The sequence below is a fragment of the Schistocerca piceifrons genome, chromosome X (genome assembly GCF_021461385.2).
Source record: "Schistocerca piceifrons isolate TAMUIC-IGC-003096 chromosome X, iqSchPice1.1, whole genome shotgun sequence".
Classification (NCBI taxonomy): domain Eukaryota; kingdom Metazoa; phylum Arthropoda; class Insecta; order Orthoptera; family Acrididae; genus Schistocerca; species Schistocerca piceifrons.
The window spans coordinates 792,456,389-792,472,457 of record NC_060149.1 but is presented as its reverse complement, the minus strand read 5'-3'; the positions used below and the strand labels follow the sequence as shown (position 1 = coordinate 792,472,457).

The following is a 16,069-nucleotide window of genomic DNA, read 5'->3' as shown; positions in this document are numbered from 1 at the left end:
CAGAAAGTGTGATAACCGCTCTGGGAGGATTATGGAACGGGTGCTAGAGTGTCTCCCACTTAAGTTGCCTTAACTTCTGCGTTACGACATATTTTGCGATATGGATACAACTGGCGTCTTGGGTCAAATCGCGACCAGCAAGGAACTTGGCACCGTACCACAACATTGGTTTTCGGCGGACATGCCGCTCCAAACACATTCTTCATTCTCCGATGGATGGTTGCCGATGTTCGTCTTTCGGCAGTCAAGAAAAGAACAACAGCGCGCTGGTCCTGTTTGAACTCCTTTGGTAATAACTTCGCCACAGTTCACGATTCAGCATTTACCGCACGCAAGTCGGAAGGACACGAATGCCACACTAATTCGTTGCCTATATGTCGGTGCTCATATCCCACATCGGATTCGCACTACGTTGCTTATACACTGCAGCAACGTCCTCAAACGGAAACTTTGTGATCACCCCCAATTTAAAAAAAATCAAGAAAGAAGTTAAAAAGGACAGCGCATTACAAGCTATGGACAGTTATGTAATGTCGCCAACGTAGAGGGTAGAGTGAAAGACAATCGAAAGGAATCGAAGGACAAAAGAGGTGGTCACCCGATTACTGGCCACAGTAAAGAGAACACTATAGAAGCTGCTAGAAGACTGGAGACTTATACTGCAGTTGTGGGTGAAATGCCAGAGAATTTTTTTTTTTTAAGAGATCGATCAAAGGAAGCGAAGACTGGATTGATTCTCCGAATAGTGATCACAGCGTCATAACGTTACGTCCATTTCCAGAATGAGATTTTCACTCTGCAGCGGAGTGTGCGCTGATATGAAACTTCCTGGCAGATTAAAGCTGTGTGCCGGACCGAGACACGAACTCGGTACCTTAATCTGCCAGGAAGTTTCATATCAGTGCACACTCCGCCGCAGAGTCAAAATCTCATTCTGGAAACATTCCCCAGACTGTGGCAGAGCCATGTCTGTGCAGTATCCTTTCTTCCAGGAGTGCTGGTTCTGCAAGTTTCTCTGCAGAGCTTCTGTGGATGTGGAGTTTGGAAGGTAGGAGACGAGGTACTGGCGGAAGTAAAGCTACGGGGACGGGTCGTGAGTCGCGCTTGGATAGCTCAGATGGTAGAGCTCTTTCCCGCGGAAGGCAAGTTTTAATCTGCCAGGAAGTTTCGTTATGTCCATCATTCCGCTATGATAAAAAGAGTTCCCCTCAACATGTAGCCAAAAATTGCTCTGTCCGCCACAAATAACTACATTTCTGACCATTAAAAGTGCAACACCGCGAAGGTGGCATGCAACAAACGTCAGACTGGCATGTAATGCACTACATGCCAGGATATAAAAATGATCAGCATTTCAATGCAACCGCACAAAGCGGGTAAGAGTACCGCCATCTACATTCTGTGTACAAGAAAAGATTACGCAGCAGTTTTGTCATTTGTAAACCGCATTTGAATGTTGTTTGTTTGCGAGATCATGTTATGCCTCGTTTAAGAAGATGAAACCTCTACCAGTAGGCTTTGGAATTCGACAGATCGTAGCCTGTCGAAACTGTATTAATCGTTCCGTTGTATTGCTACTCGCGGTGGTGAGCATCCTACGAATGTCATGTGATTGGAAGCGACGGGTCTAGAAGAGTCATTCTGAATGCTACGCAGAATGTCAATGGCCCCACGCGACTAGTGCCCGAGAGGATGCACACACAATGTTTGCTCGGTCGTGCAGGGTCGTACAGTCATGTCACGTACCTTGAGTCAGCCAGTGTACTTGTTTGCAGGAAATCACGTATTCAAATGAACAGTGCGACGACATCTGGAGCATCACGAACCCTTAGCAAGACGATCATTGTTGCGACTACCCCTGATGCGGTAACCGAGGTAAGTGTCCAGGCAGTGATGCACCCAACGGCAACACTGGACAAAAGTTGTGATACTACATCGACCATCAGACAATCCACGGATCTGTGTACAACATCACTTTGGACGTATCTGTGCGTGGACGCTATGAGGAGAACGAACGTAACCGGACTGCATTCGTCATCGTCGTACATGCCCAGCAAGTGGCGTTATGGTATGGGGTGCCACTGGATACACAGTAAGATGACCTGTGGCTCGCATAGCTGGCGATTTTGGCATTGTAATTTTGACATTGTAAGGCCAATGGTCGTGCCCTATCATCGAAGCCTCCCTGACGACATCTTTCAACAAGATAATGCAAGACCGAATGTTTCCGGCGCTGTCCTGATATACTTCGACACTGAGGATGTTCGGCTGTTGCCGTAGCCAGCATATTCTCCAGACTTCTCACACAATGGAAATATATAGTTATAGGTTGTCGAGAGAGAACCACCCCACCACTTGCCAGCCACTAAAACTGGTAAAATGGCAAGAGTTGAAGCAGCATGGAATGACGTACCTATATCTGTCATCCAAGCTCAGGGTTCGATGCACTGTTGCTACCAGAGGTGGCGCCTCTGTGTACTGCTTTTTGCACCCCCCTATACCCCCAAACCACTCACAAATTTAATCATGCATTCTTCATACTATACCATTTACGTATAGTAAGTAAAATTTCTTTATTTACTGTTCTTCCTGGTACTGCATTTTTAATAGCCAACGGTGTGTTATCTGTGCTTATATGGTAGCGCCTTTGAGATTCGATAACACGAAAATTTCAATATTAAGGAAGAAAGGACATCGCATTACAAATTTGGCCACTTACGTTAAGAATTTAAGATAGACAGCAACGGCGATGGAGACAGTCGAATGAAATCAAGAGACAAAAAAAGCTGGTGCCGAACAGTTGCTTAGTCGCGCCGGATTAGCCGAGCGGTCTGGGGCGCAGCAATCATGGACTGTGCGGCTGGTCCCGGCGGAGGTTCGAGAAGCTTAGGGACTGATGGATGACCTTAGCAGTTAAGTCCCGTAAGATTTTGAACATTTTTGAACAGTTGCTACAATGTCCCGTAGTCATCCACATGAGCACATAATGGGCGTTGTTGGAAGATCGGAGGTGTCCGCCACAATCTTGGACGAAATGTTGGAAGTTTACAGCGCCTTGATAAATAAGTGTGAAATTTATAGCACTGTCTACAATAGACATCTTAGGGTTTTGAATTCTCTGCGTACTATTTCCTTATGGAAGATGACAGTCTTGTGAAATGCTACGTATGATCTTATTTATCGAGCTACTGTTGCACCTAAACAGCTGCTTCTAGAGACACAAGTAGAAGAATGCTAGGTTCCGTTGAGTTACGTTACGTGTTGTACAACACGTGATGAGGAACTTCTACTGATTCTACATCTACATGACTACTCTGCAATTCACATTTAAGTACTTGGCAGAGGGTTCATCGAACCACAATCATACTATCTCTCTACCATTCCACTCCCGAACAGCGCGCGGGAAAAACGAACACCTAAACCTTTCTGTTCGAGCTCTGATTTATTTTATTTTGATGATCATTCCTACCTATGTAGGTTGGGCTCAACAAAATATTTTCGCATTCGGAAGAGAAAGTTGGTGACAAATTTAGTAAATAGATCTCGCCGCGACGAAAAACATCTTTGCTTTAATGACTTCCATCCCAATTCGCGTATCATGTCTGCCACACTCTCTCCCCTATTACGTGATAATACAAAACGAGCTGCCCTTTTTTGCACCCTCTCGATGTCCTCCGTCAATCCCACCTGGTAAGGATCCCACACCGCGCAGCAATATTCTAACAGAGGACGAACGAGTGTAGTGTAAGCTGTCTCTTTAGTGGACTAGTTGCATCTTCTGAGTGTTCTGCCAATGAAACGCAACCTTTGGCTCGCCTTCCCCACAATATTATCTATGTGGTCTTACCAACTGAAGTTATTCGTAATTTTAACACCCAGGTACTTAGTTGAATTGACAGCCTTGAGACTTTTACTATTTATCGAGTAATCGAATTCCAACGGATTTCTTTTGGAACTCATGTGGATCACCTCACACTTTTCGTTATTTAGCGTCAACTGCCACCTGCCACCTGCCACACCATACAGCAATCTTTTCTAAATCGCTTTGCAACTGATACTGGTCTTCGGATGACCTTACTAGACGGTAAATTACAGCATCATCTGCGAACAACCTAAGAGAACTGCTCAGATTGTCACCCAGGTCATTTATATAGATCAGGAACAGCAGAGGTCCCAGGACGCTTCCCTGGGGAACACCTGATATCACTTCAGTTTTACTCGATGATTTGCCGTCTATTACTACGAACTGCGACCTTCCTGACAGGAAATCACGAATCCAGTCGCACAACTGAGTCGATACCTCATAGGCCCGCAGCTTGATTGGAAGTCGCTGTGAGGAACGGTGTCAAACGCTTTCCGGAAATCTAGAAATACGGAATCAACTTGAGATCCCCTGTCGATAGCGGCCATTACTTCGTGCGAATAAAGAGCTAGCTGCGCTGCACAAGAACGATGTTGCTTCTTTTTATAATTAGTGTAACGTATCGATTAAGATGTTCTACAGGGTGTCTTGGTTTGCTCCTCTTATCTCACATACATGGGATGTAAATGCTGCCTACAACCGATACCAAACTATATAGAGATTGATGATAAAAAGATCTTCGCACGGGGTTGCCGCAACAGATTTTCACGCAGCTGCGCGTAATGAATTAACTGTAGGGATTTTATTTTATTTCCTCCACATTTGATCTGTTCGGCAACGCATAGTTTACACTAGTCTTGCCTTAGGGTACGCACAGTTGTCTTCCCGAATTAAAATAAATGAGCCAGTCCTTGTATGAAAACTCCGTATTGCAATCGAAATTTACATCTCTGTTGTTCGATTTAAGGCGGGGATGACAGTTATGAACAAAAAGAGGTTCTTTTCGAAGCACAGTTAACCATTCACGCGAGCTTCGAGTTGGTAACTTTTTTACTCTTCGGTAACATCAGAACTTCGATATCCGTGAGAGAAGACCGGTTTCCTTGCAGGAACTCTAACCCAGGAAGACCTTGACGGCAGAGCGCTGCAAAGATAAAACATGCGGCGAGATTTATCTGCGAAGACACGCCATCCGTCTCAGCGTGATTTGTCATAACGCGTCGGCATGATCAGCAGATGACCGCCGTTGGTGAACTCGCGCCAGTACATCTAGTCTGGACCACCGCCAGCCGTTTCACACCGCCGACACACACACGTGACTGCGCGCTTTACGTGCCAACCGTGCCTTATCGTAACCCTTCCACAGACTGGATGCCAATACAATCTTTTAGCGGCGCTATACACAAACTACGAGCTTATCGCAAGCAAATTAAAGACAAAAATTAATCCTACAATGCAGAGTTCTTTTGCAATTGTGATGTACATATTTCATTAGCCTACAACATGATCAGTTCGTAAGTTAATGCCCATATAAGATACGCATCTCTGTATTGCTATGACTGCACTGGGAGTTGCTTCAGATATTCATACGGAAGTTTAATTTGTGATTATGTGTAGCCAGTCGCGGTGGCCGAGCGGTTCTAGGCGCTTCAGTCCGGAACCACGCGACTACTAAGGTCGCAGGTTCGAATCCTGCCTCGGGCATGGATGTGTGTGATGTCCTTAGGTTAGTTAGGTGTAAGTAGTTCTAAGTTCTAGGGGACTGATGACTTCCGATGTTAAGTCCCATAGTGCTCAGCGCCATTTCAACCATTTGATTATGTGTATCGTTGTTATAACAATAATCGGATAAACTATTAGTCATCCGTTTAAACGAGCACAATGGTGACTACGGAGATGGTGTCGAACTGGTACCAGGTGGTCATGTGACCCTCCACCACCAAATTACTTAATCGGCGCAGTAACACGGGCCGGCGTGGAGACGTTTTTGGTTGCTTGGTTTGGGGTATAAAGGGACCAAATTACAGGGTCATCAGTCACTTTTTCCTGAGGCAAACAAGGCGCAACGTAAGACAACACCAAAATTCAGTTTGAGACCGTAAAAGGGGTTAAAAGGAATGGTGAACCACAACGAAAGAGTAAACGAAAGAAACGAACAGAAAGAGGGAAAACGTACGCCACAAAGAAAAGCAGAGGTAGGTATTAAAACCAGAGGGCAGAATAGAATGATGATGCGACACCCGTTGTAGTGTACCCTTTCAGAAGGAAAATATTTCAAAAATGGTTCAAATGGCTCTGAGCACTATGCGACTTAACTTCTGAGGTCATCAGTCACCTAGAACTTAGAACTAATTAAACCTAAATAACCTAAGCACATCACACACATCCATGCCCGAGGCAGGATTCGAACCTGCGACAGGAGCGGTCGCTCGGCTCCAGACTATAGCGCCTAGAACCGCATGGCCACTCCGGCCGGCGAAAATATTTCGAAAGCATAAAATCCTTTAGAAATAGTGATTCATGTTTTCTCAGTAACACAGTTCCGTTGTTTCCGTAAACAATTCGGAGGAATAAATTCTCTCTTATTTACTTTAACTCTTTATCCAGTTACCTTCACAAGAAGTTCCCTATTTTCAATGACAACCTTACGTCTATCGGTATTCTGGCGCTTACGTGTTTTACAACACGTAATGAGGAACTTTTGCTGATCTTTTTATAATTATTTAGTGTAATGTGTCAATTAAGAGGTTCTACAGGGTGTCCTGAACATATTTTGCCATTATTGAGTATTCATTTATTGGACCGTCTTTCATAATGAGGAAAAAATTTGCTGTCATTGCTCCACTTAACATACTCTTCCATTATAAAACTAAAAACCAGCTGTACATAGAAAGCGACAGGATCCTGCAATAGAAAATCTGCACAGCTAGAAGTATCTTACTTTAAAGCCTACAGGAAAGTCTGTCTTAGGAAACGCCAAGATTTCGTGTGGAAAGATTATTTTTAGTTGCCCGTTTTCTGCACTTTCGTACCATGTCAGAAAATGGTGATTAGTTTGCTCTGGCTGTGCAAGGTCGCCGGTATCTTTACCTGTGTCACGGCGCTACAATCGCTGTCCCATTGACCGTCAACTCCCACTAATCTACTTCATTGTAATTTTAAGCTCCTTTTTGACAGATCAACAGTCAGACATATTTTGAGCACGCCACTTACGAAAACATCGTTCTACCAGTACTGTACTACGGATTGATACCTTTAACAAGTCGGTTAACGGAAGAGATGATCATTACAACTACAGCGGCGATTTCCGGCATGAGTTAGTTTAGTCTGTGCTAGAACGTCGCAGATTTACTGCGTAATTACCAATGGCATGTGGTACAAGACAGGAGACGTACATTGCGAAGAACAATTCTCAAACTTTCCGAGCTTCCAACAATAATCAAGAAAACTATTATTTCCTCCAAGTTACACCTCTGCTAATAACAGAGAGGGTAGAATTAAAGAAAGTATGTTACATACAAAGGGTATCCGACAATCCTTTTCCGTCCTTAGCATCCGGTTATGGAACAGGAAGGTAAATAATGATTCTTATACGATATGTTGCCTCTACCACACGTCATACGGTGGCTTGTAGGGTGTAGATTTAGATTCAGGCTTTCAGCGTCTGTACTCGAGTACTTCTGAGAGGCGGGTCAGTGAGGTACGCAACAAATTTTAAATTTCGCTCTTTGGTAATAGGCTACAGAAGGATATGACGGAAGGAAGGATGGAAGGAATGTGTCAGTTCATTAGAGACGGCAAAAGTCTTTGAAGTCTTTTGACTTTTCCCTATCACCTACCTGTGCGCAGACGGCGTGGTTTAAAATTCTAGCCATTCAACCACGTGACGATGAGTGAGAAGATGCGGTATTGTTTCTGAAAGATGATCCCGGCGTCTTTTGGATGATGATGATGATGATTGGTTTGTGGGGCGCTCAACTGCTCGGTCATCAGCACCCGTACAATGTCCAAATTTTTCCACAGTCCAGTTTTTTTCCACAGTCCAATCTAGCCACTGTCACGAATGATGAGGATGATGATTAGATGATGAGGACAACACGAACACCCAGTCCCCGGGCAGAGAAAATCGGCAACCCTGTCGGGAATCGAACCCGGGACCCTGTGATCCAGATGTAGCAACGTTCGCCATTAGACCACGAGCTGCGTGACATATATGTAACTTGTGGTCATGTTGCTTTGCGATGCAAGCAGGCTATGTGCCGGCTCTAAGTTACAGCTTTCTCGCACCTCCATCACCAGCAATAAAAACATTACGTTAGCCTCTACAAGCAATTATCGCTGTTCCCTACTCTGTCAAATGACCCATATGACCATTGTAAATGAGGGCTGCCAATTTAGAGAGTGAAAAATAATCTCCTCAGGTTCAGTGACTGAATAACACTAACGATTGTTCCATCCAGTATCGCATTTTCTTCTTTTTCTGAGGCATCTCCGTGTCAAGGGTTAGCGGTCACTGCGTCCAGTCGAGCTTCAGGGACTGTTGTTGTGAACAGACTATTTGATATAAACCATAAGCAGTTATTCACGACGTTGTTAGTTTCGAAAACTTTCCACTTTGTTACCGGTGCATAATGGCCTGCAGTACGTTGCAATTAACTATCTATTGTATAGCCAAAATATTATAATTATCTGCTATTGACTGAGTAGTTAAGTACTGTTATTGTCAGTTATTTTCATAATACCGGTACTTTTCATTCGCTGCGTCTTTGATTTTTTGAAAATCTCTTTGAAGACGCCGTGTAAAAAAACTTACTTTCGTTATAACCGCCGTTGGTATTACGATCTATGCTTCCACTTCATACAGAACATTAATAAAGAAGCAGCAACTCGTTAAAGATAAATTTTGATATCAGAATTTTTCATATTAAATGAAGAACCTACAACAAGCGCTTTTTTAAAAAAAATTTATGACTTAGATTTTGGGAGTTGACCACAGCGGAACATAAGAAGAAATATTTGGTAAGGCTTACAGTTTGGAGCAAGATTTCAACTGGGTGTCATTTCAGAGATTTCCATGTCAACGTCGCTGCTCATTTATTCAGCATATTGTCACCAGGATGAGTGGAATCCGTTTCAGTCGCCACTATATTTACCACTCCGTATGTAAACGTATAGAGATACTGCATGCTTGTTTACTAAACTTCATTGAACTGTAGATGTTCCAAAACATACTCGTAAACATAAGGACTTAGGCAGTCTGGCGATTTCGCTTAAAACACATCCGCAGGCTCGGTGTTAAACTATCAGCACCAGTGAACCACATGTTAATGTTTACACTTTCCCACAGTTCGCCTTTGACAGTGGTACTCAACGTGCATCACTAGATCTGCCAGTTGAACAAATTGTCAACACTTGTATAGATCCTCCATGATTGAGAGTTTCAAGTGATTCGATAACCTCAAGCAGTCTAGCATTAGATCTCTGAAATACTGAAGTAAGTGGCTCTGATGAGTGGCAGTATGAAGGGTTCTTGAGCGAATTAAGCAGTGACAGCAGTCAGTGACTATCGGAGGGATGCTACTCAAGTCAACTCGTTCATGCTGGAGACGAATAAATTCGCGTAATTACCGAACTACCACAGATACTGTTAAGTGACAAATGAAACAGCGTGATACCACAAATATCTTCTCTAAGGAATACGCAGCTGCAAAAAATATCTCCATGTTTCTTTCATAGTATATTGATATGGCATGAGGATATTACTGGATGTATACGAGTACAACTAGATATCTGAAGAGATTGACAGCGAAATTATGAAATCAAGAAACAAACCAAAGTAGTGTGAGGTGTAGACGGGAGGTCCGTATTCATTCATGTTCTCAGCAAAGAACAGTGACAAACGTCATCTGGATAACATACTTAAAACTTTAAGTACACTCACTTTTGTGGTTTTTCTGTTTTAAAGATGCGGTACTCTGCACGCAGTGTCTGTCAGTAGATCTAAATCGTAAACCGTGAGTCCTTAAGTGAGAAGATTATGCCTACTTTTTAATGACTATGGGTGGTTTGGCTAATACGATACGCCTTGCACAACATCGATGAACTGTACGGCAAAATTCGACAAACTGACTGACTAGAGAAACACGTCGCCGACACTCCAGAAAAATTGCAAATTAAGAATGAAATTAAATAAAAAGAAGACAGTTGTACGGTATCTCCAAAGAGAATTATGGATAAGTACCTTATCGAAATAAGAGGTTCCAGTGTTCAGGTGGAACGTATATGATAGCTGGAACTCTAATTTACTTTTCGAAAATACCACTTCCTTTTATTTATCTGACGTACCGATCTGTCCCACATCACAACTGGAGATAGCTTCCAATACGAATGAATCTTCCTGCAAATTCTGCGACTATGTTTTATGCTTACGAGCTACCACTAACTCCAAATCGATGAACTTCATTATAATATACTACAGAATTTTGAGGTAGACTTAAGTTCTTGTCTAATATTAGGAAGAAGGAAGGAGGCATAAAGTTTAATATGTTGTCGACATCGATATCACTATACACGGATCACTCGCTAGCTTAGTTATACAAGAGCAGCGGAGGAAGATACCAGTGCATTTTTTAAAATACTGTCCCAGCATTCGTCTGAAATTTTTTAGGGAAACCAAAGAAAATCTATATGGCCGCACAGAGATATGAACCTATTTGTTCCCGAATACAAGTCTACTTCAGTTACATTTAACAACAGTGACATGGTGTCTCAATAAGGTTACAGAGTTCGAGCACGTGAAACCCTTCATCCGACATATGTCTTGTTCTGTTACCAGGCCCTTGCAACAATGAGAGAACAGGACGACCCTTGAAATGGTTTATCTCTTGGTACATCAACAGTATGAAATATATATAAAAGTAGTTACTGGCCATTATTTTCGCTATTGGGGAGAAGAATTTATAGATATTTGTCTGGATAAGTATCTGAACTAGTTATATCCTTATTACTCACGCCAGATATTCATCGAAATACATCGATTTATTGCGAGGAATTGAATAAAAAGTAGCCAATCATTTCAAATTAGTTATCAGGTTTTCTTATTGAGTTTCTCTCTGTAAAATGTTCTCTCTCAGGACTAAGGCGTCGCGAACGTCAGATATTGGATTTAACAATCTTGCTTTTCGTGGAAGAACATCAGTACTATATCGTCCTAGGATTACAAGGAGTGAATATACATGTTAATGCTTCTGTTAATCCGTTATGGAACCAAACAGCCTTTTAAGGTAGTTCTCGTTGCAACTATTGTTGTCCAAGTGCTCCAAATATAACATGTGCGTGATACTGCACTGACAGTGAATGTAAAACAGTAGGAATTTAACTTACTGCATTTGCTGTTCGTTGTTAAACAGTCTATGATGATGTACCGTATTAATCGCTGTTCTGTTGAAAATCTGCTGTGCATTTGATCACTAGGGTCCTATTCTGTCGTTAACCTGATGATAGGTAAGTATAACTCACTTGGCTGCGTTAGAATATATCGACGAATTTTAATAACTTTTCTAGAAAAAAAAATTAATTATACTGTCGAAATATATGGCTCCTTCGTTTCGTATTCTGACAAAAGGAAAAGCCACCAGTTGTAGAATTTCAGCGATATGTATGCTTCAGTTGTCACTATCGTTAGTTTTGGTCTCGTAGCGCAGTTTCTCATGGCCCCTTGAACATTTCACTCACCAGGTGCCATTAAATAGCTTTGTATTTGTTGATGACTCACTCTACATAATCCTTTCTCTCTTTCGAAATCGGAGATGTCGATATTTTCTGTTTGCTCAAGGCCGCCAGACGTAACGTAGCGAACAAGTCGATGATAGCTAGCTCATTGTGGGTGTAAAATATGCAGGAACCCATTTGATAATGAGGAGTATGCGATCGAACCCGGTAATGGCGAAAATTAATTGAAATGAGCAATTAAAACTAAGTGACTGCTGATGATTTTTCACTGTTCTTCGTCCTTCACTCACTGCGTGTCTTACACTGGCCTTCCGTTATAGATTTTTCGGTTACTCTAACATTAAAGGCCGCATACTTACGTTACGCCAGTAAGAATTATCTTCATTTACGTAGATAGTGGGGATAAATTATATGTAAGAATACCGTAATGATTCTTGCACATACGCCGCCTACATATGTAACTACAATATATTTAAAATGTAATCCATGACTTCTATATAATGAATGAGACTACACAACGAGTAAAAATCCATTCTCGTATATTTGCAGTCAAAAGAATTTTTTTTAACGCATTATACAGGGTTTTCTCTAACAATTGTTTTCCATTCGTGGTAGATGGCGTTACACTCGATAGTTATCAAGTGTGCCTCTTTTCGTAATTAAGAACCAATGCGTTTGATTATAAATTTCATTTTGGGATGTAAATTTAAACCTTTTTGTGTTAAAGGATGATAGCTATGTTCGAAATTTGCTTCAGTGTTGCAAATCTGATTGCGCAGTTCAAATAATATGGCCAGACATTAACATTTCTAGCAATCAAGCTACTTGTATGGTAATGTAGTTTTCTGTTGGTTGTAGTGAGTTCTGAAACCACCTGAACGCTTAATTTCGGTGGCCGCCCTCGAACCCCGCCATCAGGGTGACTGATTTCGGTGTGTGTTTTCACTTCGCACTTGCATCGCGGCTACCGGCGGAATACAATCCACAATCTTTGTAATGATATAAAATGTCCTTGCAGTGATAGTGGCCGACGCACCTGCCGTGGATGCTCACCGAAAACAAGCACCCCAATGGTGAGTCACTGAAACCTACCACCACAATGCTGAGAGGCAAGGGAACTCATCGATATTACGCATCTAGAAGGGAACAGGAAACTTAAATCCCCGTCGTTATTCGTGGGTCCTGCTACACACACTTTCTAATTAAACATTGACGGCTAACCATTCTGTACTGTAAAATCAAATTTGCTACACTAAAATAAATTTCGAAAATAAAGTTTCACCCACCAGAACACAAAGGTTTACATTTACATCCTAAATGGTATGTGGAATAAAATGCGTCTGTTCTTAACTGCAGTAACAGGCACACTTGATATTTTTCGAACAGCTCCATCTATCACGAATGGAATCCAATTTTTTAAGTAAACCGTGCGCATTTTTTGGCGTAGAATCCGAATATGCAATGAAAATTGGGGGCTCCAATGTGAAAATACGAAGTTGACCCCGCTCACGCAGGTGGGGTGGTTACAAGGTGACCAGTTTTAGCGCAAACTGATGTACCCTTCACTAATATTAACTTTTCACCCAGAACATTTTCTCGTACGATGCGTTGTTCAAATGGTTCAAATGGCTCTGAGCACTATGGGACTTAACATCTGAGGTCATCAGTCCGCTAGATCTTAGCACTACTTAAACCTAACTAACCTAAGGACATCTCACACATCCACGCCCGAGGCAGGATTCGAACCTGCGACCGTAGCGGTCGCGCGGTTCCAGACTCAAGCGCCTAGAACCGCTCGACCACTCCGGCCGGTGATGCGTTGTTATCGAGATATTTCATAGTCTCAGGTTAAAACAGACACTCTGGATAACACAGAGCTGTAGCGTTTCTGTGAGGCACTGTAGTCAGTATAGTCGTATCCACCTGAAGTAGGGTCACGTGTTTTCTCTGGTAGAGGTTATCACCGAGCGAGGTGGGCAGTGGTTAGCACACTGGGCTCCCATTAGGGAGGACGACGGTTCAATCCCGCGTCCGGCCAACCTGGCTTAGGTTTTCCGTGATTTCCCTAAATCGCTCCAGGAAAATGCCGGGATGGTTCCTTTGAAAGGGCACGGCCGAATTCCTTCCCCGTCCTTCCCTAATCTGATGAGACCGATGACCTCGTAGTTTGATCTCTTCCCCCAAAACAACCCAACCCAACAGATAATCTGAAGGTGGGCGGAGTACGAACTAAAACATTGTTACAATAAAGAAACAATACAGCTCCGTATAATGTAATGCAGTTTCGAAAATTCCTGAAACCTGTCTAACATCACCTACAGAAAATTGTTAGTCTTTTTTTTAAGTCGTATAAAGTGATTTAACAGAAAAAATATATGATTAATGCGTGAATGAAGTCTACATAACAAGCAATTGGTATAAACGCGAATTGAGTTATTTTACAAAAAGCAGACTAAACAATCGTGGGTTAAGATGTTCTAACAATCAGCTGCAGTTGTGGGACCACAGGCGACAATGCGCTACGACCCGTTCGTCCATGTCCGTGAAACACTGTATAACGGCGAAAGCGTGGGAGCTGTGATGCAGCCTTCACCACGAAGTAGTGTAACAAGTGAGCGAAACGTGAGGAAGACGTACCATGGTGGTGGCGGCGGCCCAAGCTTCTGCGCGGAATGCTGCTTGCGGACTGCGCCGCGCTGCCGCCTGCGGCCGCTATACGTGCAGCCTTGCCCCCTCCACGCGGGCCGCCTTCCACGTTTCGAAGAAAGTCCAGCAGTTCCTCACGTGCTGTGTCATCGCCGTCGCCGCCTTGCCTCGAGACACGCGGGGAAGCACTCGGCCTGACCCGTTTAGCTACCTCACGTGCGCATTGTCACTTTCAGTCTCCCAGATCTCTTCCCTCCGAACACACACTCTAACATGGGGAGGCCACGACGTATGGAACGCGGATTTGCTGCAAACTTCGTACAATCGTAGTACTCCATGAGGACAACAAAATGTGTAAGCAGTAGCGCGTACTTCTCAAGCGTTATTGAAAAAAATCACAAGGTAATTTCGGTCGTCGAATATACAGGGTGCTGCAAAAAGGCACGGCCAAACTTCCAGGAAACATTCCTCACGCACAAATAAAGAAAGAGATGTTATGTGGACAAGTATTCGGAAACGCTTAATTTCCATGTTAGAGCTCATTTTAGTTTCTTCAGTATGTACTGTACTTCCTCGATTCACCGCCAGTTGGCCCAATTGAAGGAAGGAAATGTTGACTTCGGTGCTTGTGTTGACATGCGACTCATTGCTCTACATCAATCACGTCATCAACACAGATTTTCTGTGAACGTTTGGGCAGGCGTTGTTGGTGGTGTCTTGATTGGGCCCCATGTTCTTCCACCTACGCTCAGTGGAGCACGTTATCATTTCATACGGGATACTCGACCTGTGCTGCAAGAACATGTGCCTTTACAAGTACGACACAACATGTGGTTCATGCACGATGGAGCTCCTGTACATTTCAGTGGAAATGTTCGTAGGCTTATCAACAACAGATTCGGTGACCGATGGATTGGTAGAGGCGGACCAATTCCATGGCCTCCACGCTCTCCTGACCTCAACCGTCTTGACTTTCATTTATGGGGGCATTTGAAAGCTCTTGTCTACGCAACCCCGGTACCGAATGTAGAGACATTTCGCGCTCGTATTGTGGACGGCTGTGATACAATACGCCATTCTCCAGGGCTGCATCAGCGCATCAGGGATTCCATGCGACGGAGGGTGGATGCATGTATCCTCGCTAACGGAGGACATTTTGAACATTTCCTGTAACAAAGTGTTTGAAGTGACGCTGGTACGTTCTGTTGCTGTGTGTTTCCATTCCATGATTAATGTGATTTGAAGAGAAGTAATGAAATGAGCTCTAACATGGAAAGTAAGCGTTTCCGGACATGTCCACATAACGTATTTTCTTTCTTTGTGTGAGGAATGTTTCCTGAAAGTTTGGCCGTACCTTTTTGTAACACCCTGTATATGTATCTGTGCGTGGCCATTTTAACCATGAAGCGGCTGCAGCCGAGTGGTGCCGGCACGGTAGCTGAGCGTGTTCGGTCAGAGCGCTAGGTACCCTTTATAATAAAAAAACTGAGCGAACGGATCATCGACAAACTGAATGGGTGTCATTGGACGTCAGCCCTGACCAAATTCAACAAACAATAGAGAGCAAAATAATTTTTTTTTAACTGTTTGGCGTTCAAGCCGCTGGATCGAGTTGCGTTCATCAGTTTTTTTATTATTTTCAACACAGTCATTTTCTTTATTATTTATATTACAACTGATATAATGGGGAAAGTACTCGGAAAGTAATCGGATGGAATTTTATTAAATTTACGATGTTATTTGGCAGTCTACTTATTTTTATTATCACAAATGATGTAATATTCATAACTATCGACTAGTAAACGACCAAATGGATGAAGTAATACTAAA

General features: G+C 43.0%; 1 protein-coding gene across 1 annotated transcript in view; it reads right to left on the bottom strand.

Moving 5' to 3' along the window:
- Window positions 1-14,271, bottom strand: part of LOC124721181 (5-aminolevulinate synthase, erythroid-specific, mitochondrial) — a 99,904-nt gene extending 85,633 nt beyond the window's left edge. Inside the window, exon 1 of the mRNA XM_047246018.1 lies at window positions 14,231-14,271. Within this exon, the coding sequence (XP_047101974.1) occupies window positions 14,231-14,233 (3 nt within the window). The 5' untranslated portion in view covers window positions 14,234-14,271. The remainder of the gene's footprint in view (window positions 1-14,230) is intronic.
- Window positions 14,272-16,069: the final 1,798 nt, after the last annotated feature.